Source organism: Gouania willdenowi, chromosome 5, assembly GCF_900634775.1.
Source record: "Gouania willdenowi chromosome 5, fGouWil2.1, whole genome shotgun sequence".
Taxonomy (NCBI): domain Eukaryota; kingdom Metazoa; phylum Chordata; class Actinopteri; order Blenniiformes; family Gobiesocidae; genus Gouania; species Gouania willdenowi.
Genome location: NC_041048.1, coordinates 30,325,053 through 30,352,904, shown reverse-complemented (window position 1 = coordinate 30,352,904; position 27,852 = coordinate 30,325,053). Strand labels below are relative to the sequence as shown.

Here is a 27,852-nt window from a genome sequence, read left to right as displayed (position 1 = left end):
GCCAGGATATAAAAGCTGCACAGTCATGAGAGCAGTACCCTGCAGTGGAACACAAGTGTAGCTCGGAGAGAAGACACAGGAGCTCATACTTCTTCTGCTGTGAGTTATATGCTTAATATGCTGCCTTGTGTATTTGAACTGAGAACAGTGTGTTTTTAGTCAGCTTGATAACCATGACAAATACTAAGTGTGTTGCTATGCTGTTGCAAGCAACTTTGCAGGCTTAGATGACTCAGCTGTTTGTGGAACAGCACATAATGGAGCAGTGACATGCAGAACAAAGGCGCAGTGTTTCATGACCATTTGAATGTCCTTTAGAACTGGTCAAGGATACATGATTAAAAACTGTTTTCCTAATGCCCATATATTAATAGGAAATCATTTGTCGGTGTGCAGGGGTCAGTCTGTCGCCCACTGGTAAGGATTGCCATTGCAACCTCTTGTGGTTTGTGTTTTGTTGTGGCCCTCAAACTTGGCTCTGTCATGCCCATAGATTGGAGTCCTATCCAGGGAGTTTACACTCCCATATGTCCTATATCTGCTCCAGCAAACCTTGTAACCCTGTACAGGAAAAACTGGTTATAGATGATGAAATGATTTCTGTGCAGGTACAGTATGTGGAACAGAACCTGAACCTCCGTCTGGGTCGGGAACAACCGTAAAGGAGCGTTTAAGTCAGCTTCACTCGTTCATGAGATTTTACAGAGTACAGTGTCTTAGCGGTTAGCTTGTCCACCCCACAGCAAGAAGATCCTGGGATCAAGTCCTGAGGTGGACACTTTTGGTTTTGGTTTTCTCCGAGTACTCCAACAGTCCAGAGAAGAGTAACTAATCCCCTGCTTTCTGTTGACCTGCCACTAGGGGGGAATTCAAAAAATGCCTTGATTATGGGCGTTACTGCTGTAGCATTAAGACACTCCTACTCAGGCAGCCAGTCAGCGATGTTCGCAAAGACAGACGGCAATACACATAATGATGTGTCTGTACACACACATATAACAAGTTCACACACCTGAGATGTGTCACTACTACCACAGGTACACAAAATCACAACGTAAAAAGCTCACACACAGACTTACAGACACCATTCTGGGGCAAACAGCCCTACTCTCCCTCCACTTCACGCACATAGCAATAAGATATCCGCGCACATGCAGAGACAGACAGGAATACACACATAGCATAAATGTGTCTGTAAACACACACATAGCTTGGTGAACCCCCCTGATTGGCGCAGAATCTGCTTTTTATAGAAGTACAAAATTTAAAACAGCACCGCTGCAGTGGGTTGTTTCACACGTAACAGAGGACTTCCTCAATAATACTCATTGAGGGCTGTGATTGGAGGAAACTCTCCGACATCCTCTCAGCTTCCATAGGAGGGGCGGGGCCAATAGTGAAAGTTGATGATGCAGGGCAATCCAAAGAATCCTTCTCAGCCAATAGCAAAATGCAATTGCAATAGCCTGCTTTCAAACCTTAGAGGCCAGTATATCTGACATTTTACAACTAAATACGCAAAAATTAAAATACTTTTACGAAAATGTGATGAGTGGGACTATGATTAATAATTAGCACCACTTAATACCCCAATACTAGGGGTGTAACGATACACAAAAATCACGGTTTGATACGTACCTCGGTTTTGAGGTCACGGTTCGGTAAATTTTCGGTACAGTATGGAACAAACCAAAACATAAATTTGCTTGTTGTTTATTCAAAACTTTAGTACACCAACAAAATATTTACCATTATACAGAATATGAAAATAAAGTTAAAAAATACTTTACTGTTGTAAAGTGCTGCCTGGTAATAATAATATTCTTAAACAAAAAATACATGAAATATAGAAATAAGCTCATCACTGCTTGTTACCAGCTTTTATCCGCTGCTTTAAAGACTCTGATGGCAGTTGTTACAGCTTTGGTCAGATCTGAATTGCTAGGCAGAGGCTGCTTGAATGATGAAGTCAGCTGCGTTTGCACAAAGGACGTTTTCTTTCTTGTCGCAGTGATAGTCGCACTCGGGTGGTGCCGTTTCAAGTGAGTTAGCATGTTTGTCGTGTTCCCGGAAACATACCCGATCTCAACTGAACAATGTTGGCACACTGCACTCGTTTTATCCACTGGTCTTTCTCCGTTGCAGTATTTCACCCGGAAGCCAGAGTGTTCCCAAGCAGGAGACTATAGCAACAGGGGAGGGTCCTGCATTTCTGGTTTCTCGCTAGCATATATGTATTGTTACACCTTTACCAAATACATATGTATTCAGCAGAAAAAAGTGGTTTTTGGGGTTTAGTTACTCTTTAAGTTACAAAAACATGACTGTTAAGTTAATTGGAGTATCTTAATTCCCCATAGGCAATTTGTGTGTGTGTTGCCCTGCGATGGACTAGCACCGTGTCCAGGGTTTACCCCAGCCTAACGCCAATGAGCGCTAGAGATAGGTATCTGCATACACCCACGACCCTGAAAAAAGGAGCAAGTGAGTCTGAAAATGGATGTAAAAAGGTAGCTTGAAGGTGTACTGCTGGCTAAGAATTTTTTGATGATCATTGAATAATTATTTAATATTTGTATAATATTGAAACTGTAATATCTAAAAACCGAGTTAGATTGAAATTTATTTTAAATACAATCAGGAAAATACAGTTAGTAAAATATACAGTAAAAATGTTGCCTTTCCATTTCATCATGTCATAACCAAAACTATATTAAAGTGTGACGGTCAGCAGTTTGTTTACAGCAGCATCTAACCTAGATAATCTCACAGGTCAAATCGAAGGACGCACCAAACACAGCTGCTCACTTCATCAAAGATCCAGGCTAAAGAGTTGGATCCCTGCAGTGAATCAGAACACACAAATGCCTCATCTGCAATAACACAAATGTTGTGAGTTCTCTGAGAGGCTGTTCATACAACAAAGAAATAAAGTCAGGAAAACTAACCAAATCCTGAATTAAACAAAAGAAAACACTTAGGAATCATATGATCCAGTAAGGAGGAAACAGAGGAATTGATAGACCCATGTCGGACTACTTATTACGAGGTTATAGGGCAGGTGAGTGTGTGGGGGGATAAAACCACAATAAAAACCACATTTAGTGGTGCCAGTGAGCAGCACACAAAAGATTTCAGTATTTGTAGCTTACTTTGTTCTTTAGAAAAGATTCAGGTATACATGAACGTGCCATTCTCATTCATATATGAAGTCTTGTGGCCTCAGAGCGCAATCGATACAACATGCCTCTGTGATCAGTAGAAGCAGTGGGTACCCCTGATGTAGAGTATCCACAACAAAATAGATGGGAGATGGAGCCTGTTGTTTCCCTGCTGACTAACGTCTGTCCATTGAGCATTTGATCCACAGTTATTTTTCCTATTCAGCATGTACGAACAGAGGATCTGCTGTTCTGCAAGTTAGCAGTCGAGGAATTTGGGTTTGGATTTCTAATCTACGAATTGTGTGTCATTATCTATCTCTTCAGTCTTTTTTTAACCTTTTCAATCAATCAATCAATCTTTATTTGTATAGCGCCAAATCATAACCAATGGTATCTCAAGGCACTTTACAGTAGAGCAGTCTTAAGGATGGACTCTTCATTTTATGGATACACATATATGCATATATACGTATATACACATACATATGTATCCCACACCCAACATGAATTCATCATGGCGGCAAGGAAAACCTTCTGTTAAGCAGCAGGAACCTTGTGTGGATCCCATTCCTATGATGAACAGCCATCCACGTTATGCTGTGTTGGGTGTGTGCAGAGGAGAGGGTGGAGACAGAGCCGCTGAGACTCTGTAACTCCACACTAAGGATCCCACGGACCTGCAAGACAAAAGCCAGAAGGAGTACAGGAGCAAACACACAAGGGAAGAAGCAGACATAGAGGGAGTGTTTGAGAGAGGAATGGGACCCTCTCCGGTCCCTCTCTAGCCTAAATGACCTCTCTCTTAACGCCCTCTCCAACCTCTCTCCAACCGAGCATGCCAGACCCCCCCCCGGCAGTCTATGCCTATTACATCTTAATTATGAGCTATGAGCTGGTTCCTAACTAAAAGCTTTACCAAAGAGGAATGTTTTGAGCCTAACCTTAAAGGTAGAGAGGGTGTCTGCCCCCGAACCGTGGTTGGTAGATGGTTCCAGAGAAGTGGGGCCTGATAACTGAAAGCTCTTCCTCCTATACTACTTTTAGAGACAAATGGAACAACGAGTAGTCCAGCATTTTGAGAGCGTAGTGTTCTGGGGGGATTGTATGGCACTACAAGCTCCTTGAGATAGGCTGGTGCCTGTCCATTTAGGGCTTTATAAGTGAGAAGAAGAATCTTGAATTCTATTCTATATTTTATGGGAAGCCAATGCAGAGAGGCTAATACAGGAGTAATGTGATCTCTTCTCCTAGTTTTAGTCAGTACACGTGCTGCAGCATTTTGAACCAGCTGAAGTGTCTTAAGCGACTTGCTCGGGCAGCCTGCTAAAAGAGAATTACAATAATCCAGTCTAGAGATAACAAAAGCATGGACTAGTTTTTCGGCGTCGCCCAGAGACAGGATAGATCTGATTTTAGCAATGTTACGGAGATGAAAGAAGGCAGTTCTTGAAGTTTGTTTTATGTGAGAGTTGAAGGATAAATCCTGATCAAATAGAACCCCAAGGTTTCTAACAGTTGTGCTTCGTGCCAGAGTAATGCCATCCAGGGCAGTTAGGCTAGCATAGGTTTCTCTAAGGTGTCGTGGGCCCAGTACAATGACCTCAGTCTTGTCTGAGTTGAGAAGAAGAAAATTTTGGTCCATCCAGGCCCTAATGTCCTTTAGACAGGCCTCAAGTTTAGATAGCTGATTTGTCTCACCTGGCTTCATTGATACATGCAGTTGGGTATCATCAGCATAGCAGTGAAAGTTAACAGAGTATTTTCTCATAACATTACCAAGGGGGAGCATATAGATACAGAAGAGGATTGGACCTAGCACAGAGCCCTGAGGAACCCCGTAGCTTACTTTAGTGTACACAGAAGACCTATTATTCACGTGTACAAACTGGTACCTATCAGATAGGTAGGACTTAAACCAGTTTAGGGCAGTCCCTGTGATTCCAAGTAATTTCTCTAATCTCTCTAGTAGAATATAGTGATCTATAGTGTCAAAAGCTGCACTAAGATCTAATAAAACCAGCACTGAGAGTCGTCCTTCATCTGAAGCCCAGAGTAGATCATTAGTTACTTTAACTAAAGCAGTCTCTGTGCTGTGTTGAGCTCTAAAACCTGACTGGAAGTCCTCGAACAGGCTGTTGTTTTGAAGAAATTCACAGAGCTGAGCCGCCACAACTTTCTCAAGAATCTTTGAAATAAAAGGACGATTAGATATAGGCCTGTAGTTTGCTAAAGTGCTGGAATCAAGAGTAGGTTTTTTGAGAAGGGGTTTGATTACAGCTACTTTAAAGGACTGTGGCACGTAGCCTATTGATAGGGATATATTTATTGTCTCCAACAAAGATGGGCAGACTAGGGGAACAACTTCTTTAAACAGCTTAGTTGGGATCGGATCTGAAAGGCAGGTCGATGGTTTGGAGGATGAAATAATAGAGTTAAGTTCCTGAAGTCCTATATGTGTGAAACAGTTTAGGTTAGGCCTATTTACATTTAATGGTACAGCAGGCCCAGGTGAAGGCAGGGAGTGGCTAATTTTATCTCTAATCTTATGAATTTTATCGTTAAAAAATGTCATAAAGTCCTCACAGCTGAGGGCTAAAGGAATCATGGGCTCAATAGAGCTCTGACTTTGTGTTAGCCTGGCTACAGTGCTGAAAAGGTACCTCGGATTATTTTTATTTTCTTCAATTAGTGAGGAATAGTATGTAGATCGACTATGTCGTAAGGCTGTCATGTATTTACTATGGCTTTCTTGCCAGAGTATTCGTGACTCCTCTGTTTTATTGGAGCGCCACATTCTCTCTAATTTACGGGTTGTTTGTTTGAGTGTGTGAGTTTCAGAGCTAAACCACGGAGCTTTCCTCTGACGTTTAATAGTTTTTTCCCTCAATGGGGCAATTGAGTCCAAGGTGGATTTTAGTAGACTAGCAGAGCTATCGACAAGCAGATCCAGTTGAGAGGGGTTATAATTAATATCATAGTTATTTATTGGATGGTGCACTGAGTTTAAGGCAGCAGGAATGGCCTCTTTAAATTTAGCCACAGCACTATTGGACAGATTTCTACTCGTAACTATTTTATTGCACAGTGCGAGATCCTCTAATATAATGTTAAAAGATATTAAAAAGTGATCTGATAGCAGAGGATTTTCAGGGTAGACTTTTAGTTCATTAATATCAAGGCCATATGTTAGAACAAGATCAAGAGTATGATTTAAACGATGAGTAGCTTCATTAATAGTTTGAAAAAAGCCAACTGAGTCTATTAGGGACATAAAGGCTGAGCTCAGGCTATCACTATCTTTGTCCACATGGATATTAAAATCTCCTACTATCAGTATTTTATCAGAACTGAGGACGAAGTTTGATATAAACTCAGAGAATTCTGATAGAAATTCAGAATAAGGGCCTGGAGGACAGTAAATGGAGGACGGTAAATTATCGCAAATAAGACTGGCTGGCAGGTTTTTGATTTGGTATGAGATAAATTTAGAACCAGGCTTTCAAAGGAAGTGTAGTTGGCCTTTGGTTTAGGATAGATTAGGAGAGAGGAATGATAAATAGCTGCTACACCACCTCCACGGCCTATGTCTCGTGGCATATGAGTATTTAAATGACTGGGAGGAGTGGCTTCATTTAAACTAACATATTCATCTTGATACAGCCATGTTTCAGTTAAACAGAATAAATCAAAGTTATTTTCTGAGATAAGGTCATTTACTAGTAGAGATTTGGATCTCAGTGATCTAATATTTAATAGAGCACATCTAATGCTTTAATGTTTTGGTGTTTCAGATTTTTATAATTGATAGCTCTTTTATTTGATTTTATGTTAAAATCATTGTGAAATATGGGTCGAGGGACAGACACCGTCTCCATAAAATAATATTCACCACCATCACAACAGTTGCCATGGTGATGAACACAGCTATCATAATAGCAATGGGAGGGAAACTGTCCTAAGGCAAGCGCAGAGGGGCGTGGAGGACTCCCCCTCTGTAACATGGTCTCATTCATGAGATGTCATAACAGTGACTGTGCCATGTTTTCTGATAGTAGAGATGCTCCCTCCAAAGTAGGATGGATTCCATCTCTTCCTATCAGGTTCGTTTTCCCCAGAAGGATCTCCAATTATCAATGAAGCCCACCTCGTTTTCTGGACACCACCTCGATAGCCAGCGGTTAAATGATGACATGCGGCTATACATGTCATCACTGGTCAGATTTGGTAAGGGACCAGAGAAAATTACGGAGTCCGACATTGTTTTAGCATAAGCACAAACTGATTCAATGTTCACTTTGGTTGCTTCCGACTGACGACGTCGGGAGTCATTAGTGCCGACATGGAGGACTATCCTATCAAACTTACGATTACTCTTTGCCAGCAACTTTAGATTTGATTCTATGTCGCCCGCTCTGGCCCCTGGGATGCACCTCACAATGCCCGCTGACTTCGCTAGCTTCACGTTTCTCACTATGGAGTCGCCAATTATCAGAGTTTGTTCCCCGGTGAGTGTGTTGTCCTCACGGAGGGGGGAGAACCTGTTTGAGACGTGAACATGGTGGTGTCCCGAGCGGCTTTTTGACCTTCGACTATGCTTACCACGGACAGTAACCCACTCATTGCTGGCCGGGGGGGAGGCTAAGCTAGAGCTAGCACGGTCCGCACCGGCTAGGTCCTGCTTGCTAGCTTCGGTTTTGGTATCAGGGGTGCGGAACCGCTTCTCCAGATTGTTGATCCTCGCCTCCATATCTAACAGTACGCTACACTTTATGCAACTACCATTGTCCCTAAAGGAGGACGAGGAGTAACTAAACATCTGACACACCGGGCAGGAGAGCGGAGGGGAGGAGAGAGAAGCCATAGGTGCTAAATTTAAGCTAAGCTAAGCTAAGGACAAAAGGAAGTTTAAAGGAGATTACACTGCCTATAAGAGGCGAGATTGCTTTTTACTTAACCTTCGTACGTTTAACTCTACGGTAAAAAATTAAAACAAGTGTTTTCAAGGCTAAAATATCAATGACAACAAGTTTGATTAGAGTTAGCAGAACACAGTAGTAGAGCGCTGCAAGCAGCGGTAGAGTGTAAACAGGAAATGATCGATACGTCACCACGTCAGCACGTCACCACTGAACCCAGTAAGAATACCTTCAATGATTGTTTCATGGCATAGCCTACTGTCCTGAAGTAGACCACCTCTGACCACCAACAACATTCATGCACAATTCTATGGCAATACTTAGCTTCCTTAATTACGTGAGGGCGCTCAGAGCATTTTCGGCACAGAAACTGAAATTGAGGGCATAAAAACAGCACATCGCGCGTATGTTTGATCTGAGCGCATGTTCGAACAATATTTCTCCACTCTCTCAGATTCAATCTGAGCGCCTGATCGTATTTCTCAGCACACGTGGTGTGTTTTCTCAGAGGATGATACATTACATACAGTACGTCGACTGAACACGGAAGAAGAGAGAAGAGTCACTGTAACCGATTGATGGAGAACAGAGAGAATGTGAGTCTTAAATTAATTAACACAAGATTATATTGGTATTGAATGGGACACATACAAGATATTTTAAATTATTCCTAAAGGTGTGTGTGTATTATTCGGGACATTGAACCAGTTTTGTGGCTTGTCTGAGGGGGAAAAAAGTTGTTTGCCTCAATGTACCTCCCGCCAATACGTTTAAGAATGTTTTGAACACTTTACTGTAGCTGCCTTGAAAATGACGAGTGAACCTGAACATGTCGGAAAAAAAAAAAATGGGTTTTGGTTTTTAAATGTTTTTTTTGTATTTTCTCAGCCTAGATGAGATATTGGACAACTTTGCTGACCAAGTGGACACCTCTCAGACATTCTCTGTTTGTGTCACGAAATCAAATTTCTTTCATAGAGCACTGAAACAATGGCAAAGACACAAAAGAGCAGTTGTAAATGCACCCTTAATGTCGGTTATGTTGGGGAGGCAGGAGTAGACATGGGTGCCATCAAAAAAAAGTTCCAAACAGGTACCTGTCCTTGTATTGTTTTACTTTTCTTCTGTAACTAAGCAGTAGCTTATAAAAGGTTGAACTGTGATGGATAGTATCCTTAGGTTTGTTTTGAAGAACCATAGACATGCTGTTATACACTACTACAGCTTGACCTTCAGAATGACAAGGCTTTTCGACAACAGCTCCACCAAAGTAACTCATTTGTTGACTACTTTGGCAGACCATGATGTCTGGAAGTGAACTGTATTACTTTGAGCCTGGCACAGACAACAAAGAAAAAAGTCCCATAAACTCAACAAGATGCAGATTTGAAATGAATATACTGCGGTTTAAACATTTTGGGATCACTTGAAATAATCCTTTTTTTTCCAAAAGCCTTTTTTTAGGAGCTTTGAAGAGATTATGGCTGTGAGTTTGGCACAAGGTGGCCCTGTACCCAACTTCATGCATAACTGGGGTTATACCTACACCAAGATGTCACAGTCACCTCTGATATCATATTGATTGAATTAGTATAGCATTCTAAATGCTCATGATTGATTTTGCTCTAATAACCATGCTTTGTCCAAAGTCACTGAAACCACGAGGGAACACAGTTTTAAAGGTCTACTTAACAAAGTGGCCTGTGAGGGCACTGTGGTTGTTCATCATATGCATGTAAAGATGGCTAAAGAGTATTTAGTATTTACATGTTTTAGTTTGGCCTATTTTACCTTTTTTTGAGATGAGAACAGCCACAGATGAGGACCTTAGAAGTATGAGTGATGAGCTGCTGTCCTGTGGTTACACAAGTGCAGTACAGGTGAACAAGAAGAACTCCATAATAAGGTCTGTTGTGACACTTTAAATTTATTTACTAAGCCTTTACTACACGTTGGATCATCCTCTTTATAAATTACTTTGAGTGGAATACTTAGAACACTAATTGTTTTTGTGTGTTCATCAATTAATCATGAATGATGTCATTTTTCAGATCAATTGTGCTGCACTCCCTGCTGCCCGACGTATCCCTATGCTGGAACAACTTTGTAAAGGGTTGAAACTTTTTAACATACCTTAAATGCTAAAGGAACACACTGACCTCTCTAGACCCACTGAAGGACAACAAGTTAAAAACAAACATATACTGTCCCACTATCATTATTAGAAATCTATCCCTCTATATTGATTATCACTCAATGTTTTTGTCTTTAATAGGCTGATGCAGACCTCAATATGGCAAGAGTCAAGCCACACTTGAGTGAAAAAGGCACCTTGCGATACATCCTTGAACAGAATGTTCTGAGACACTTTCAATATTTTCTTAAAGAACTTGAAGGTCAAGGTAAGGGATCGTGTGGGACATTTAAGTTATTTAAACCAAGTGTAAGACATGTTTTTAGTTTTCTATTCTATATTTTTTTGCATGGAAAGATATGAACTTCTACTTTATTAGGGACATGAAGTGCTGCTGCTGACAGAAGTGAAATTGGTTTTAAGCATTAAACCTGTAACGGTTTCCACTGTTTTGCTGTCGTTAACTGGCCTTTGCCAGGCACAGAAGCCAGTATATGGAAAGCTGATTGAACATTAAATAGATATCTTTGATATCAAAGCTCAGTTTCCTGTGCTAGTGAGGTCTTTGACTGCACTAGTTTACTAGTAGAACACTGAAACATGTACTAGTAAACTAGTAGAGAGACAAAAATCCCTACATGTTAACTAGTAAGGTGCTAAATATAGTAACATTAATTTCGTGTTTACTAGTTAACTATGTGAGTCTCAAAATGTTTACTAGTTAACGAGTTAGAGCCAAGATGTTCACTATTTAAACTAGTTTGACTTTTTTTAACCTTACTAGTTAACTAGTGAGTTTCAAAATGTTTACTAGTTAACTAGTAAGACCCACATGTCCACTAGAATTACTAGTGATGCAGTTACACGTTTCACTTGTTTATTAGTGAGGCTCTAGTCTAAATGTTCACTAGTTAACAATTGAGGGCAACTAGTAACACTAGTTCATATGATTTTAGTCTTACTAGTGAACTAGTGAGGCTCAAACTAGTTATCTAGTAAGATCCAAAATGTCACTATTTGAGTAGGGATCGTGTTGGCATTACTTGTTAACTAGTGCAGTTTTAAATTTCACTAGGACTACTAGTGAAGGCAAAAATGTTAACTAAAAACACTTGTTAAAGTACATGCTAATGAGTGGGTGGGGTCGGAGCATATTCTAAACCTACCCATTGGTTCTCTATATAGACTTTCACCTTCCAAAAAATTAACCCTTTGTAAGGAGCAAGTGCTGTAATACACCTGCTTCTTCCTGACTTGCCATTGAGACCAAAGCATGGAAATTATATATATATATATATAATTTTATGTTTATAAAAAGCTTAAAATAACTGTTCCCATGGTTTCCCTTCATGACTGTATCCACAGAAAAAATAAGTATGAGTACTTCTTTAGGTCAGAAGAGTGATAAACGACAGCCCAAGCTCTAATCGTTACGTTATCATACTATTCATGCAGTTCTTACAAAAGGAGAAAAATTGTTAATTCAACAAAGTTATGCATTTTAAAACAACTGGAACTTGATGCAGAATTTTTTAATGTACGGTAAACTAAGAAAAATAAATGCATTCAAAATTAAATGTATGACAGCCACGTTAAAGAGAAAATGTTCACATTTTTTTTAGGTTAAACTCTTAATTGAACCTTAATTAAAACCTTTAAGAGATTAATGTAGTTATTTTAGTCTATATCAGAAGAGCAGGAGCCGCCAAAAATGACAAACATGGAACATCTTGTTATACTTTAGTAAAGATTTTAAGGAAATAGGCTACTTCCTTGTGTAGTCTGTAAAAAACTGACTAAAATATCTGAGTAGTTGTGTTGGGGCTTTAGTCATGCAGATATGAAACTACACATGCTTTTAGCACATCATCACACTGTTATAAAAAATCAGGGCCTTGAAAAGATACTGAAAGAAACTAGCTTTTAACAAAAAAGAATCACACTGACTTGGAGGAAATTGTCTCTTTTGTGGCAGAGGAAAATGCTTTAAGGGTTCTCCTTTCATTGTTTTTGCACAGGTTGCTCTTTTGATAGGTTACATCTTTCAGAATTAACATTTACATAGCCTGCTTTCGTAAATGCATGACTTTATTCTTGTAGATTTATGTGTTTATTCTCACAAATACGAGTTTAACCTCGAAATTGTAGATTTATATTTCTTTAAGATGGCTCTAATAATCCTAATACTGAATTTATTATGTTAAGTGAAGGTTAAAAATCGTACTATTTGCAAATGCCCACTAGATGGTGCGTTGCATATATATATATATAATAATATGCTGCTAATTTCTAAAGTAATTAAAATTAAAATGCCTCAGCTGTAGGCTGTGTCCAGGTGTAAGAAAATGTTAGACTCCAATGAAAACTCAATATTTTATTTATTAATTAATTAACTGTATTAATCTAATAATTAATACAGTTGTTTTTACAATAACAATAGTTTCCATTGCAATTCTGCTATGATAACAATTATAATTATTATTTTTTTAATTATTTATTATTTATTTATTTATTGGAGGATAAGCCCCTTGAGATGGAACATCTCGTTGTTGAGGGGGTCCTCAACTTACATAAAATGACAGATACAGCAGAGCAGACAATACAGGAATTCAGTATTTCAAAAATAAGAAATACAACAAAATATAGATAGACACACACACATACACACCCACACACACACAGTATACATTTGACAGTTGTTCAAAACAGTACATATTTTATACAAAAAATAAATAAGTAATAAAAGTGATGTCATTAATAGTAGCTATCTATTGATAGTAAGAACTTTCATTAGATTAAATAAATAAAAAGGTTTAGGTTGCATAGCCTATGATCAAAAACACTGACAGGTATTCTGGAGATGGAGGACAAGAGCATTTTTAAACAGAGACAGAGAGGTTAGAGAACATTTTAGAAACAATATTATTAAAAAAGGAGCGTGGTTGAATATTGATTTGCTAATCATCATATTTGGCTAACAATTGAAAAATAATTTGTTTTAAATAAAATACACATTTTGTATTATAATATATTGCTTAAAAGAAGACATTGCTTGATCCTTTTTTTGCTTTTTTAAATCACGTTATGTCTAGGTTGGTGTATTTCCAATTCACATGAAAACATGTCACTTGAAATAACGCAAAAATAAATTGATCTTATTGTTAAAAAACAAAGAAAAAAACATTTTAAAAGTTTACATTTTTACTACCTGTATATTTCAGTGACATGTTTTTGTTTTATTTCCCACAAAAACTGCAATGATTAATAATCATTAGTAATTTTAGAACAAATAAAACAAGGTTTATTGGACTCGAGATCAAAACTTTTCTGTAACATGAATAAAAATGTAACATCTAATGTGCATGGGTCATAAAATTCTGAAAAAACCTAGTGCTGCTGTAACTCAAGGTACTATTCAGAGCTGGCCCTTTAAAACTGGCAAAAACACTGGTTTGACACTGACCAATCAAAACCCTTGTCCCGCCTGCTTCATTAGCATGTAGTCCACTCGTGGCACTAGTACTACTAGTGGACTGTATAATGACCTTTACAAGTTAACTACTAAGGATCAAATGTCCAATAGTTACACTTGTAAAATGCATTTGGACTTTACTAGTAAAGTAGTTCAAAATGCTTAGCTATTTAATTAATAAGGGCATAGTGTTCCTTGTACCTCTAGTGTCAGTCTTATTGATCTTACTTGTTAACAAGTAGGGTTGAAGATGTTTACTAGTAGTACTAGTAAAAGTCAAAACACACACTGGTATCACTGCTTGGGTCTTTAAGTCCTTACTAGTAAACTAGAGAGGCTTTAAATGTGTACTAGTTATGTACAAATAGTCAAAATGTCCACTAGCTTCACCAGTTAAACCCTGTGTGACCTCGCTATCTAACTAGTGAGACCAAACACAGGTAACTAGTTAACAAGTAAGAGCAAAATGTCCACTAGTTGCACTAGTCAGGGTCTTTTTGGCAGTACTTATAGAAATTGTCCATCACTTGTTAACTAGTAGTCAGGGTACTAGTGGACATCTGTGTTCAGCGAGTTAACTAGTAAAGTGTTTTGGCTGCTCAGTGTGTAAACATGTCAAATTGTAGGATACAACTAGTTAATTGTTGAAAGCAGATGTCCACTAGTATGTTGTTTTGTCCACAACTAGTTTACTAGTGCCACACAAAGTCTTCCAGTAGTTTACTACTGAGGCCAAAAACACTCCTGCGAGTTTAACTAGTGGACATTGAGGCACAACTAGTTTACTTGTAAACTAGTACAGTAAAAACTGTTCTCACTCGTGTGACTAGTTAACATTTTAGCATTCACTAGTTAAGTACTAGTTAAAAAAAACTATTTTATTTGTTTATTTTGTTTTCTACATTATTAAATGTTCATGCAGCAGACAGAGAAGTCCACCAGCCTCCAATTGAATTTCTTAAAATTTCATTGTGTTCTTCTGTGCACTACCTCTCCACATTAAATGAGCAAAATGTTCCTTTAAATAGGGTCTCGACCACGTCTATACGTGCACCTACTAGTGGTGCAATGTTAGTGAAATCCCCACAGCAGGTGAGCAAACAGCTTCACCAGAGGAATTGTGCCAAATATGTGAAATGTGCGCTGAGAAATACAATCAGGCACTCAGATTGAATCTGAGAGCGTGGAGAAATATTGTTCAAGCGCATGCTCAGATCAAACGTGAGTGTGCGGAGAGCAGTTGTAAAACCCACAATACTGTTTATTACGCAAGATGTGCTGTTTTTACGTCCTCGATTTCACATTCGGCGCACTCGTGTAATTAAGGAAGCTAAGTAACGCAATACAATACGTACATACCCATTCATACGAGTTGAGGCAATGTGGGTAAGGTGCCTTGCCCAAGGACAGGATTCAAAACGCTCTACCTCTGAGCCACGGCCACAACAAAAATGCTGTGACCTCCTGAAAAGTTTAAGTTTACTTGATATACTGTTGTTACTGCTGTTGAGAAGACTCACCAAACTTCTTAATGTCCAGCCTTCCTGCCCCAAGTAGCCTTTTAGTCGAATGGCCCAATTGACTTCTTTGGCAGAAGTCACACCTGTTTACGGCATGATGTCTTCTCTTTGATTACTCTAGCTATCGTAAAACCCCGCCCACAAACAGTCATTGTCTAATCATATGCAACCGTTACAATGTAAACAAGGTCCGACTATGAGTTGCTTTTGTCAATCAGCCTAATGGCAATAATGTTACTGCTACTGCAATACACAAGGTAACTTTAACTGCTGTTTTATACAAGCACTCAGAATGCTTTTTAGACTATTTAACTTTTTAACTATAAAAACATCTCAAGGATGTGTGTCGGTATTGCGTGTTTTTAACTTTATCTCATCTTGTATGTTCAGCAAAATGACAATAAAGCTTGATGTGATTTTGATGTAATAAGGTGTTGGGGGGGGGGGGCACAACAACTGGGGTATACAGTTATTAGCAACTTTCATATTACTATATTAGGCTATTAACAATATTTCAGTCAACATCCTCCTGAAGCATACAAGTCTCCCAATCTATACTAACAGGCTTTGTTGCCACTTAGCAGCGTTAATAGCTGCTATTTTATTAGCCTTGGGTCACCTGTAGGTTCAGCAAGCTAGCTAATGTAACAGTTTGTTTTATTATAGAGGAGGATGTTTCCGAAGCTTAGCAGAGAAACGCCCTCTCCACTTTTTGAAAAAATGCACATGCGCAACACTACCTGCTCCCAAGAGGGAACACCTGTTAAAAGTGTTTACAAGTTGGTGTTGGCATCTCTCATACAAGCTTACTTTCCAAAAGAAGATTTGCACATTTCCCACTATGTCAGACTTGCCACCGGTAAGTGAAAAGTGCGCATGTGCAGCAAGCAACAACTAGCTAGGGCCGAGCACGTACAACAACCTTACGTTAACATATCACCTGAATGATTGACAATTAGGAGGACCAATTGTCTTGATGATCCACCCGGAATTTGAAGCCAAAATAACATCCTCCACAATAGCTTTAGGATCCCCATTAGCTGTGTTAATGCTCTTATAGCTTAAGGAGGATACAAACAATATAACATATGTAAATGTACCCAGCAGTTCAGGAGCAAGTAGAGATCCTGGGGTTTTTCTCCTTTCACCATTGACCGATGTGCTTGTGCTTCAATAGTTGTAATGTTCCCTTCGTTGTTTATTTTTGTATGTCGAATATATCCCTCCACAGCACATTCTAACCCCTTTTGCCTGGATCTGGAGGATATCGCACATATATTGCTCCAAAAAGAGTCACTAACACGCACCGGCAGACTTCTACCAGCCTTTACAGACGAGATGAATTCAGGAACTTGACGGACATCATAAAAGTAAATAAGGGGGGTGGGGTTTTTGCAAAAAGTCGATTGCTAGAGTAATTTTAGTAACTTAAATGACTTGTCCCAAATAACCAGGATAGCCAAAAACCAAATTAGGTCAAAAACTGAAAAACCGAAATCAATGATTATACCATTTATTAGTACCATTGCATTTATGGCAATGAATGTTACTAACCTCACTAAAATTAGCTGGACACCCAAGGCTGCCCATGTAGAGTCAAGTGTGGCTACATTGCAGAAGATGCTTTGCACGGAGCTCCATGTCACGCTGGACGCACCACTACCGCTCCTGTGTCTTCATCTACATGTTTTGACCGTAAAACTCCAGTGTCGCGTTAATGGCAGGACCTTCAGGCCATGTCAGCTGATTAGCTGTGTAATTTTCACATCTGAGAGTGTGTGTGACAAGCGCTGCTCAGAGCTCAGACCTGCTGGATGATGCTCAGTTGATCATCTTCAAATGGTGCTGACTGATTGACACACTGCATTAACTCAGATTAATTAATTAATTAATCGGGGCTTTCGCCTTTAATTGGCCATGTAATGTTAGTACATCAATGGAATTTGTCCTCTGCATTTAACCCATCCCTGAGGATGGGTGGGCAGCCATTTTGCGGCGCCTGGGGAGCAGTTCAGGGTTAAGGGACTTGCTCAACATCCCACAGTGATGGCCCAGGTGAGGCTTGAACCGGCAACCCTCCGATTACAAGCCCAGCGTCCTTAACAATGAGACAGTTTCTGTCCAAATCTGCCTGTTTTCCATGGATTGATAAGAGCAAAGTTACAGTTTTTAAAAAAAAAAAAAAAAAATTTACATTCTTATTTGTTTATTTTGTTTTCTACATTATTGAATGTTTGTGCAGCAGAGAAAGATGTCCGCCAGCCTCCAATTGAACTTCTTCAAATGTCATTTTGTGCTTCTGTTCACTCACCTCTCCACGTGGAACGAGCAAATTGTTCATTTAAATAGGGTGGTCTCAACCACGTCTACACACGTAGCTATTAATGCCACAATGTGTTCACCAAAGGATTTAGGGACGCACCTGGATTACCACCCTTTATTTCAGATCTTAGTGAATCTACCCCAAAGTGCGTTGAGGTTTCTGATGAAGAGCAGCTTCTCTGCTTAATGACAGTGAAATTTATCTCCTACGTTCTCTGAGCGTCATCTGGATCATTTCTGCGCACTGCTTTAATCCCAAATTTAAGTAATTACCTTTATATTGTACAAGTACAGTCGTGATGAAGTGCAGAGGATCTCAGTGAAGCGTGCTGAAAGGCTAAAGCTGATTTCATGCTGCTGTTGCATAGTTTTGGAGCCATGTGTCAGGCGTCGATGTGACAGAAACATAAATGGCACTTAAGAGTGTAACTTTCATTGTTTTTGCTTCGTCTCAACCTCCACTTAGAAGATTCTTTAGTGCTCAGATGAGTTGGGATACAGCCGCTCCACAGACAGTTTGCCCATTTTCAGAAACACGTGTGCTGGCCGCGGTGTTTGGTTGCATCATCACATCCTGTTTCTTCCGGGTTGTTTCTGTGGGAAACGTGTTTCGGTCAAAAACCGAAAATGCGGTTTTGTTTTCCGCTTCTGTAACATCTTTATCTTCACTGGCAGACCAAGTGCCTTAAGAAACTTGTCTTCTTCTTTGGTTTTATTGGCTATACATACCGCCATCAAATGTACAGGAGTTGTAATGACATGTTAAATACACAGAGGGAGGATGAATAGAGCCAAAATCTACTGTGGTGCTGAAAACACTGGTTTTCAATAATTTGAAATTAATTATTAATCAAGGTGTTATCATGTACTTGATGTTCTACTTATAAACTTGAACAATTGATCTATAATAAACAATTTGCTGTTCTTACCATGCAGGCACTGCCTTTTGTGTGTGAGAGCTGTGATCATGGCCAGAAATCTCCTCAAGAATCCCAGTGGAGAAGGTAAAGTCCACAATGATGTCAAAGAATATCATTTGGATATACAGTACATGTGCTTTATATGATGGTCTTATGTTGCAGTGCAGGCTCACTAAAGGACGTGTGGCAAATCTTTAGGCAGCCAACAGCAAACAAGACCTCAGACCATTTTTAAAATGTGTCAGAATTTAATGATGTCATACTTAACAAAGGGAGACTGAGTAAAGTTAGACTTCCATCCTCTTCTTTAGTTTTAGAACAGAAAAACACGATAGTTGCAGACTGCTAACCACAGTTAACTTGGTTATTTGCAAGGCTGGTGTTTTCACATAACCACAGGCATGTGGGGGGGCCCTGAGAGTTTTTCATTTGTCTAAGGGGGTACAGCAGAAAAGGTTTGTAACCACTGCCTTCATTGATAAGTGTAGAATCTGCTATTGTTGAAAAGGACGTGTTGTAAAGACTAATGTTGAAGATGTGCGCTCATCTTGACATAATTCTACATTTTGAAGCAACCCTTACCTGCACTGAATTGAAATATTTTAGAACAATCCACTGAAATACAAGACTTTACAGAACAGCATGCTATTGTAGACTCAACATGTAGGGTAAGAACATGATAACATTTATAATAATATGTTTTGATCTAAAGTGGGCCGGTCTGAGGTATGAAGCTCCAGGGCTGAAAATGAGTCCCACTCCGGCCCTTGTTTTTAATGCTCTGTTGTAAATCAGTCTTAAAGACCTGATTGTTGTGGTAGTTGCCTGTGACCAGGAGGTTAAACGGTAACTGAGAAACAAGAAAATCATTGCAAGCATAAATACATTTGCCGCATGAAATGATAAACTGTCCCATATGATTCTAAAGCTGTACAAGTTTGCCTTAGCTGCTCTTGTGATTTTTTTGACATGACTTTCAAATGATAAATGAGAATCCAAGATGAGGCCCAGATATTTAACTTTGTTGACCTGGGCAATATCTTGACCATTAATTGTCAGATGCAGTTCTTCCAGGGGATGTGATCTGGAAGCAAAACAAACTAACAGCCCTGGATTTCGACTGGATGCGTATCTGCACCAAAACTGCTCCACTGCGTAACTTCAGCGCAATCTGCAGTCCAGCAATTCCCACTGCCTCCGGTTTTGCTGCGCAATTCACGTGTAATTGTGCGATACATATGTCTGATTCAACCATGGATAAATATTTGGAATACTGTAACAAGGAAGGGAGGAAAAATAACTTTTTCAACTTTGGCCCTCTGAATGAGGCTAACGGGATGTGTATCACTGTAGCAAAACCATTATAAAGTCATTTTTTTTTCACAATACCGCCCCTTTAAAAATGCCACTTTGTTTTAAAAAAGTTGTCAGACACGAAGCAGAGAGAAAAGAGAGGGCGACTAAAGTCCAAGACGGACTTAAGGGTTCCAGTTGTGTTCTTGGGTCTGTTTTGTCTGCTGTCAATATTTATGTTATCAATGGGACCTTAAAACTCTGTCATAATTTGTGCGTATTGATAGGGTGGATGGCGCATACCTGTACATTGCAAATGGCAACATGCTTGTTATAGAAAGAGATTTCACTGTCAAACGTCATTGGTGTATAGACACTTGTTACTCAAACATGCCTGACTGAAGCAATATTTTTTTGAATCAGATCAGATCAGTGCTTAGACTGCAAATTCACTTTTCAGAGGAGCTGGACTTCTGGGAGCTGACAGAGAATGGTGGGAGCCAATGGAAGGTAGAGGACATGCCTGGAGACTGTGGTTACGACTTTAACATTGATGGAGTGGCCAAATATTTTGCAACCTCATTTGAGTGAGTATATTGTTGCTGTAATGTCCTGTCAAAGCAATGGCTTATAAGGCCTAAACTAAGAAGCTGGATAAATATATTGGGATATCTTTCCATTAGCAGGCTTCATCTAACCAAACATTCACACTCCCTGAGCAGCCGTACTATGAAGCTGGCAGTGACGTGCTGTGACCACTAGGGTTGGGTTGGCACGTTGCAAATGAAGACCACGAATGACATAAGTTTCTGCTGGCAAAAGTGAATTCAATTCAATTCAACTTTATTTGTATAAATATATATATTTACAACAAAGTCATCTCAATGCACTTATCAAAATATAAAATTCATAATAAGAAAGAAAAAACCCAACAATATCCACATGAACAATCATTTAGCCATCTAACAAAACCAACATCATAAACACCATTAAAGAAATAAACAATTATTTAATATAGCCTCCATACTCTCCCAACAAGATATACCTCATGACACAGCAGCGCATCCGTTGTTTGTGTTGGAAACATGGAGAAAATCACAACAACAACAACAACTTAGAACAGCCTCAGTGAGGCGCATCCACAAAGCCATTCCTTCCTTTTGTACCATTCACTGTGAAAAGTATGAAACATTTTCTGACATGACCTTTGCTGAAGGTCTGGTAACTCAGGTGTTGGTCTCTATCTTTTAAAAGCTGTCGTTTTTCCGCCAAAAAAAATTTCTCTATCGTCTCTAGCGCTGTCATCCTGCCTGTAGTGTTACCCCGCCCACTCGCTAGAGCGAGAGAGAACGTAGCAGCAGCGGTCCCATGGAATCAATTCACTAATGTACTGTGAACGTACGTATAGCATTTAGCATAGCGTGGTTACATCCAAAGGCAGCATAGAGAGCTGCTTTTGGACGTAAATGGTTCATCTTGGGGAACTGACTGCGCATGCGCAAACAAATAAAAACACGTTATGGGAACAGAGGTAGAGCAGCAATGTGCTTTTGGGAGGGGGTGTGGCCTCCTCCTGCCTTACAGCGGAGTGACACTGCAGGAAATAGCGCTGTTTAGTAATTTGGGCGATGAAACGCACAAAATGCAGACACTTTCAAACTTATAGGTACTGTAGTCTTTCGGAAATGGAAAAATACATTATTTATAAATATATTATAATTAAAACAAATAATCAAAATATCAATTCACCCTTGGGTAGGCACTGCCTACCTTGCCTACCCTGACTGCACGTCACTGGAAGCTGGTTATTAACACATTAACTTAAACCAGGTGATTCCAACCTGGCTGTGTGCGCGCTCACATAAAATAGTTGTTTGCAGTATTTGACCATTCACAAACACTGAGAAAAAGCTGCAGAGCAGCCGACGTTACATAATATGAAGGAACGGTCAATTACTCTTAAAAAATATGAATTAATATTACATTGAACCCCTGAAACACTGTTTCTTAGGCTTTGCCTGAAGCGTCAGGTGATCGACTTGCTAGCTGAAGGTTACTCAACTGAACAGCTGAATGCTGAGCCTGTGGTCACTGTGCAAGACTGGTAAGGTGACAACAGTGTTGGCTCCTAGAGTTGGAGACTAATCAGAGATTCAAACAGGGCTGGTTTGGCAGGTACTGCGGTAGGACGGACTGTGGCTGTACTTACCAGATGACAGCGTGTCTCCTGGACGACAATCAAGAGGTTATTCAGGAATTCAAGCCAGACCCAGTGACTCTGGACCCTGACAGTGACGACTGTTCATGGAAGCAGGTTGTGAAGCCATCTTGGGTTTTGAAGGAGGGGATTGCTGACATCTTACGGAATGTTGTAGCATTCAGTCTGTCGTTCTGTTAAGGGATCTTTGTGATTGCCTTTCAGGTCAGCCATTCATTCTCTGACTACGGCCCTGGATTGTGCTTTATCTCTTTCGAACATGGAGGGCAAGACACCAACTTCTGGGATGGCTGGTTCGGAGTTCGGGTTACTGGAAGCTCTGTTACTGTGGAGGTCTGAATAAGTCAAAGAATTAAAAAGAAACAAATAAATAAAGACGAGAATCAATAAGCTAGAAATAGCTTAGCCTTGAGCAGAAATTGCTTATCTTTTTACTCTGCATTTTTCTCTTTTTGCTGTGAAGAACCTTATTGTGTATCTTAGGGCGAATATAAGAACACAGAGTTGTGATGACATTAAGTGATTGACCAACTCCTAAAGTTTGCTGCTTTTCTCACAAGCTAGTCATTAGCTGGGGACTAACTTGTTAATGCTATCTCTTTATGCTAACTCTTCCTTGGTAACCAACTAACTTATTTGAACAATGAGTTGCTCAATTGTTTATCTTATCATCTAGAAGTGTATGACTATGAAATAAAGCAGATGTAAAATTATTACCAATCAGGCTTGCATGTTGGCAAAACTAGGTGTAAGAGACATTGAGAGCTACTTAGACACACAAAAGGGGGTCTGAATTGCTTTAACAGCTTAGTTTTATCCAGAAAATGTAAGATTAACGAGATAAAGTAGTTACGAGTAGTAAAGGGGTCAGAATTGGAAAAATCATATCTAATTCAAAAGTACAGCTGTTGACAATCACAATGTATGTAATCTCACAACATCTGATCTTAAGTGACTAAATGAATCAATAAAGATACTACAACACCGCATATACCAAAAGTAATTTCATTATTAGCAGATCAATTTTAATAATGTAAGACCACACAGTATCAAAATGGAACAAATTACAGTTGGGAACGTTGTAAGGTGAGTGATTGTCTTTTAATATGTATTTACATAGTCATAAATTCTAGTGAAAACAGAACACAGTGTTTATCTTCATAAGAATCCCAGCACAGATGCAGTCAATCATCACCACTACTGATGGATCATTGAGACTCAGCTTCATGGTATTTCTTTAAAACTGCTTGCTTTACATATGCAATGCTGCAAAAATACTGCCTGTTAATTCAACAGTATCTTAACATGTTTTAAGGATGTATTTGTTCCCAACCATCTACAACTGTATAATAAAAGTTAGATTTAGTTCTCTTGTGAACCTACCAAATTGTGCAAACAGATGGGAGATTTCAGTTAACATCAAATACAGAACTTAGCATCAGGTTTTTAAGTGGTTTAAACTGGGGCTACAGCTATCACAGAAATACATAGTATGAAATATAAATACACCTTAGTTACAACTATAAATATTCAAACAATAGGTTGATTTTTATTCAAAACCACACATCAAATTCATATACTTGCTTATTCCATTTAGGGGCACCAGAGTCCATCCCAGCTTCAAGCACAAATAGGCAAAAATAAATATGCCTTGTGAGTTTTTGCAACAGTCAATGACTGAGACCCAATAAAAGAAACTCGCTTTTGTTACAAGTATTCTTTTTCAAGTGTTAGCCAGTTCATCAGAATACAATGTTGTGTCCTTGTATGTTTGTGTACTGCGTTTCTAATGAAGGGGCTATAAGGTCAGGTGGATTGCTCATCATTCTCCTTGTGACTGCATCTGTTTACAAAAGGCCTCAAACTGCTGCTGCTCCAACTCTGTCATCACACGGTTTAGAGCATAGATCTGATGAGAAGAACACTGCATGTTAGATGGAACGTAGAAAAGTGTGCAAAGTGAGAGAAATGTTCTCCACCTCTGCTCTCTGTCGTTGTTTGAGCTCTTGCTGTGCAGTTTTCTGCTTGACTCGGTCTCCTCTGGTCGGAGTGGAGTCCAGCTTTGGCTTGTCCTTGCGACAGGCAGGCTCCATGGCAACAGCCCGCCACCCAGTCAGCCTGAGAACATTAACATGCAACATTGTCTTTAACCAAGTGAAAAAGACTTACAGATTATTGAAGTATGTTATAGCTTTGAGACTTCAGAAAATATGAAATGTCTACTAAAGTACAAGTGCACTTAAAAGAGATGTAAATCACTCGTAAAATGCTACAATTACTGGTAATGAGAGACACAACTAGACAAAAACAAAACCTATAAAGCTGGTACTAATGTTAAATAAACAAGAGGAAATTAATGATTAATGACAAATAAAATCAAGATATAACTATTTGTTAACCAAAAATAAATTACGTTGTGCAATGACTCAGCAGTTTCCTACTTCACCTCCTGCAACATCTACAGACCATCAACTTTCCTGCACCTGTGGCTAAGCTTAAGTTTTAAATCCCTGGTAAGATAACTAAACCAACAAAAACACTATTATGGAAGAAAATACAGATTTTAATTGTGTGGGAACAGATTAATTTAAACAGTCAATGTGCTGGTTAAATATGCATGCTTTACACCGCTGGACTGGCCATCGGGCACTAATGGTATTAGTAATGGTATTCATGATACCTATTGGTCCACAAAACTGGTAGATCGGCCCATTAGTCATGATTGATTCAGGGCTGGACCAATTACAGCCGAGGGCCAATGCCCCTCCTTCTTGGGCCTCGGCTGTCAATCAATCAATCAATCATACAGAGAGAGGAGAAAATGGAGAATAGCAGCAAGAAGTGGAAAGGAGGTGTGGAAAAAATTTTACATAAAAAACGACAAGCTCTTCAGGCAGATGTTGCCAAATGTGTGAAAATAACAAATGTTTGCTGGTGGCTATGGCGGAGCTTCATCTTCAGCAGCAGCAGCATCTGAAGCGGCCGCAGGTGATGATGGTGGATGTGGCGTCAGGTGGATGAGGGGAAGGGGAAGCAGGAGGAGTGGAGGGGACTCTGAACTACAGGTAAGAAGTGATGAACTGCTGGTCAGATATGAATCAAGCTTGGGTGTGATATAGTAGGCCATTTTATAATTTAGCTAGCTGTGCATGCTAGCTAGCATGACAGGGTTTCTCTACAGCTCTCTTCAATATTTTTCAACTGATATAAGTGCACTATGCAGTAGGGCTGGGTTAAAAAAATAAATAAATCGATTTATCGAGTTTATAGATAAAAACAATTTTTATTTTGCAAATTTGAGTTTAAAAAAAAAAAAAAAAAAGATGTATTTTATTATTATTTTTTCCCACCAGTTTTTTCGGACGTCTTTCGCATTCCGTCCTTGTGGGTTACCGTAGCGCGATGTGAGCCAGCCCCCTCTTTGTTTACCCTTTGAGTAGCTATTGGTGAGCCACAGGCATGTTTAACGTTTTATTGACAGGGTAGCTGAGAAGAGTGAGCTGTTGAGAAAGTTATTTTTGTAGCCTGATAAAAATGATCAAAACACTCATCATAATGTATCAGATAAGATTAAACTTTACTGTCATTGCACAAAGTACAGTCCAGAGAAAACGCTTTGTATCTAACTTGCGTGCAAGCAAGTAAAGTGCTCAGAAAATATTATGTGTTTCTGTGCTGATGTGGTGAATAAATAGTCTATGAAAATATTACTAAATCTGTTATTTATACATTTTAATATTCATCAATGATCATGTCTCACTTCTATTCCTCTCTGTCCTAATTTTAGGATACCATTATATGTTGTACATTATTCAGGAGGTTAACTAGACCAAGCCAGCTTTTAGGTTTCCGCTAAGTACTGTATAGAATAACGGGACTGGGAGGATGGTGTAGGTTTAAGTTTATTAGACAAATACATATACACCAACAAGACAGTGTATAAGCATTGTCACAAGAAAGTTTGCTTTAATTCATAGGCTTCATTGTCTTTCCATCAATACCCGGTGAGTCGGTCTCAGCTCAAAATGTCTGGGCCGATTTTTTGTCCCAGTCCAGCCCTGATGCTTTATGTGTGGCAAGAAATGAGCAATTAGCATGTGTTGACCACATGATCATGTGTTATCAAATTCAAGTTACTTTTTGTAACCTTTCAAATACATTAACTAAAAAAATCTTCTTTATCTTACATTGTGTTCATGTAAACTGAGATGCGTAAGAATTTGAAGATGGAAGATACTGTTTTATTTCTTGATGTCAATATATTTTATTTTAAACTATACTAGAATTTAGTACACTATTGTCTTTATTGAGAAGGTATTTTTTGTCTCCGGGTGAGATGAGGCAAAATGGCTCCTTGTAGAGTAAAGGTTGCAGACCGCTGACCAGGGGAAGAGGGTTAGGAGACCCCACAGAGCTGGACCATCTGAATTGAATTCAATGAGGTGAAGCAATGCAGATGCTAAGTTGGTTATGCTACTGTTAAGTTAATTCAAGTGCAGCCTTTCTGCAAAATAATAATAATAAAAAACATGTAACCTGTTGTTATCCTTTCCTGTTATTTTCAAAAAATTGTATCGCAGTTCAGCAGCTTCAGGAAGCCGTGATGTAGTCTGTGGGTGGGGAGGGTTGAGTGGCGGAAGCTGCGGTGGTGCACACCGCTACCGCGGAGGCTTTGCTACGGAGCTTCCATGAACAGCGTTCCGCTCCAGAGGATAATAAGTTGACAACAAACAGGGGTAGTTTTGGCCCGTGGAATACAGTTTTTTGGGGGCATTCTTGGCTAAATTGAGGGAAAAATGGCCCATGATCCTCGCTAATTTCCGACATCGGAATTTATCGTTTATATCGTTGGATGACATATTCTTACCGGTGAGAATATTTTTGACGATAAATCATAAACGATATATATATCCTATTTATCATTTATTATCTATCTATCCTTTATTTATCCCTCATCCTTTATATTTATCATTATTATTATCATTGTTGCTAAGTTGTTTCTTTGTTTCGCGCACCGACTACCAAGTCAAATTCCTTGTACTGTCCTAAAAACTGTACTTGGCCATTAAAACATTCTGAAAAATACAATTACAAAAGCAGACGACAAACGCTTTATACACTTCTTAAACATAGACGAGTTAAAACTCGGCCAACAAAACGTCAAAATTAGTTTAACACATTAACACTTACCTCTAAGAATGAAGTTAATAATGCTAAAAGGAATGGTCATGCGTTAGCTCAACTAGCTTGCCAGCAGCTGTTCTTCTTCGGGTTTTTTTCTTCTTCTTCTTCTAATGGTTTCCGGCAGGCTGTACACTAAAAGAAGCGTAATGCTGCCCTCTTCTGTTCACTTAGAGTCACTCCATTTTAGATTCTCAAATAGAGGTTGGAAGATTGGAGATATCTCACGACTGCCTTATCTATTAAAATCGACTCTGTTCTTGGTGCAAATATTGACTTTATTGAAAACACTGTCAGCCCAAGAGTTGAAAGTTCTTTAAATAATGTTCCCCTTTCAACAGAATAACATCCACAGGCCAATAGAACATGGGAAATAGTCTCAAGTTGACCACACTGACATAATCCATCTGGATGTTTGCCTATTCGATTTAAATATGCAGCTAGTCCACAATGTCCGAGTCTTAATCTAGTTATCCTAACTTGATTTGATCGGCAAGTTGCCCACAGGAGTCTAGTGCCCTGCACACAAGGTTGACACTTAAAATATACTCATTCTCCCACTCCCTTTGCCATTGCTGATACACAGTAGCTTTGAAAACACTGACACACTCAGCCTTCCCCAATCGGACCACATATTCAATTTCCGTCTCGAGAAGAGCCTTCTTTGCTAGCCTATCAGCAGCTTCATTGCCCACAATACCTGAATGAGATG

General features: G+C 39.3%; 2 protein-coding genes across 2 annotated transcripts; one reads left to right on the top strand and one right to left on the bottom strand.

Moving 5' to 3' along the window:
- fbxo2 (F-box protein 2) lies at positions 1-22,948 on the top strand. The gene is made up of 6 exons (XM_028447838.1): positions 1-99; positions 18,465-18,532; positions 20,202-20,328; positions 21,753-21,845; positions 21,917-22,055; positions 22,164-22,948. The coding sequence occupies exons 2-6, from the start codon at positions 18,496-18,498 to the stop codon at positions 22,296-22,298; spliced, it is 531 nt and encodes a 176-aa protein (XP_028303639.1). The 5' UTR covers positions 1-99; positions 18,465-18,495; the 3' UTR covers positions 22,299-22,948.
- A 93-nt stretch (positions 22,949-23,041) lies between these two features.
- Positions 23,042-27,286, bottom strand: svbp (small vasohibin binding protein). The gene is made up of 3 exons (XM_028447839.1): positions 27,150-27,286; positions 23,939-24,077; positions 23,042-23,868 (listed from the first exon to the last, which is right to left on the bottom strand). The coding sequence occupies exons 2-3, from the start codon at positions 24,050-24,052 to the stop codon at positions 23,782-23,784; spliced, it is 201 nt and encodes a 66-aa protein (XP_028303640.1). The 5' UTR covers positions 24,053-24,077; positions 27,150-27,286; the 3' UTR covers positions 23,042-23,781.
- Positions 27,287-27,852: the final 566 nt, after the last annotated feature.

What these genes read in the sequence shown, in the direction of transcription:
- svbp (XM_028447839.1), bottom strand. Translation starts at nt 24,052, where the DNA reads ATGGAGCCTGCCTGTCGCAAGGACAAGCCAAAGCTGGACTCCACTCCG. An exon ending in AACAACGACAGAGAGCAGAG is followed by an intron (nt 23,869 to 23,938) that starts GTGGAGAACATT and finishes TCTTCTCATCAG; the next exon opens with ATCTATGCTCTAAACCGTGT.
- fbxo2 (XM_028447838.1), top strand. Translation starts at nt 18,496, where the DNA reads ATGGCCAGAAATCTCCTCAAGAATCCCAGTGGAGAAG. An exon ending in TATTTTGCAACCTCATTTGA is followed by an intron (nt 20,329 to 21,752) that starts GTGAGTATATTG and finishes ACTGTTTCTTAG; the next exon opens with GCTTTGCCTGAAGCGTCAGG. An exon ending in GTGGTCACTGTGCAAGACTG is followed by an intron (nt 21,846 to 21,916) that starts GTAAGGTGACAA and finishes CTGGTTTGGCAG; the next exon opens with GTACTGCGGTAGGACGGACT.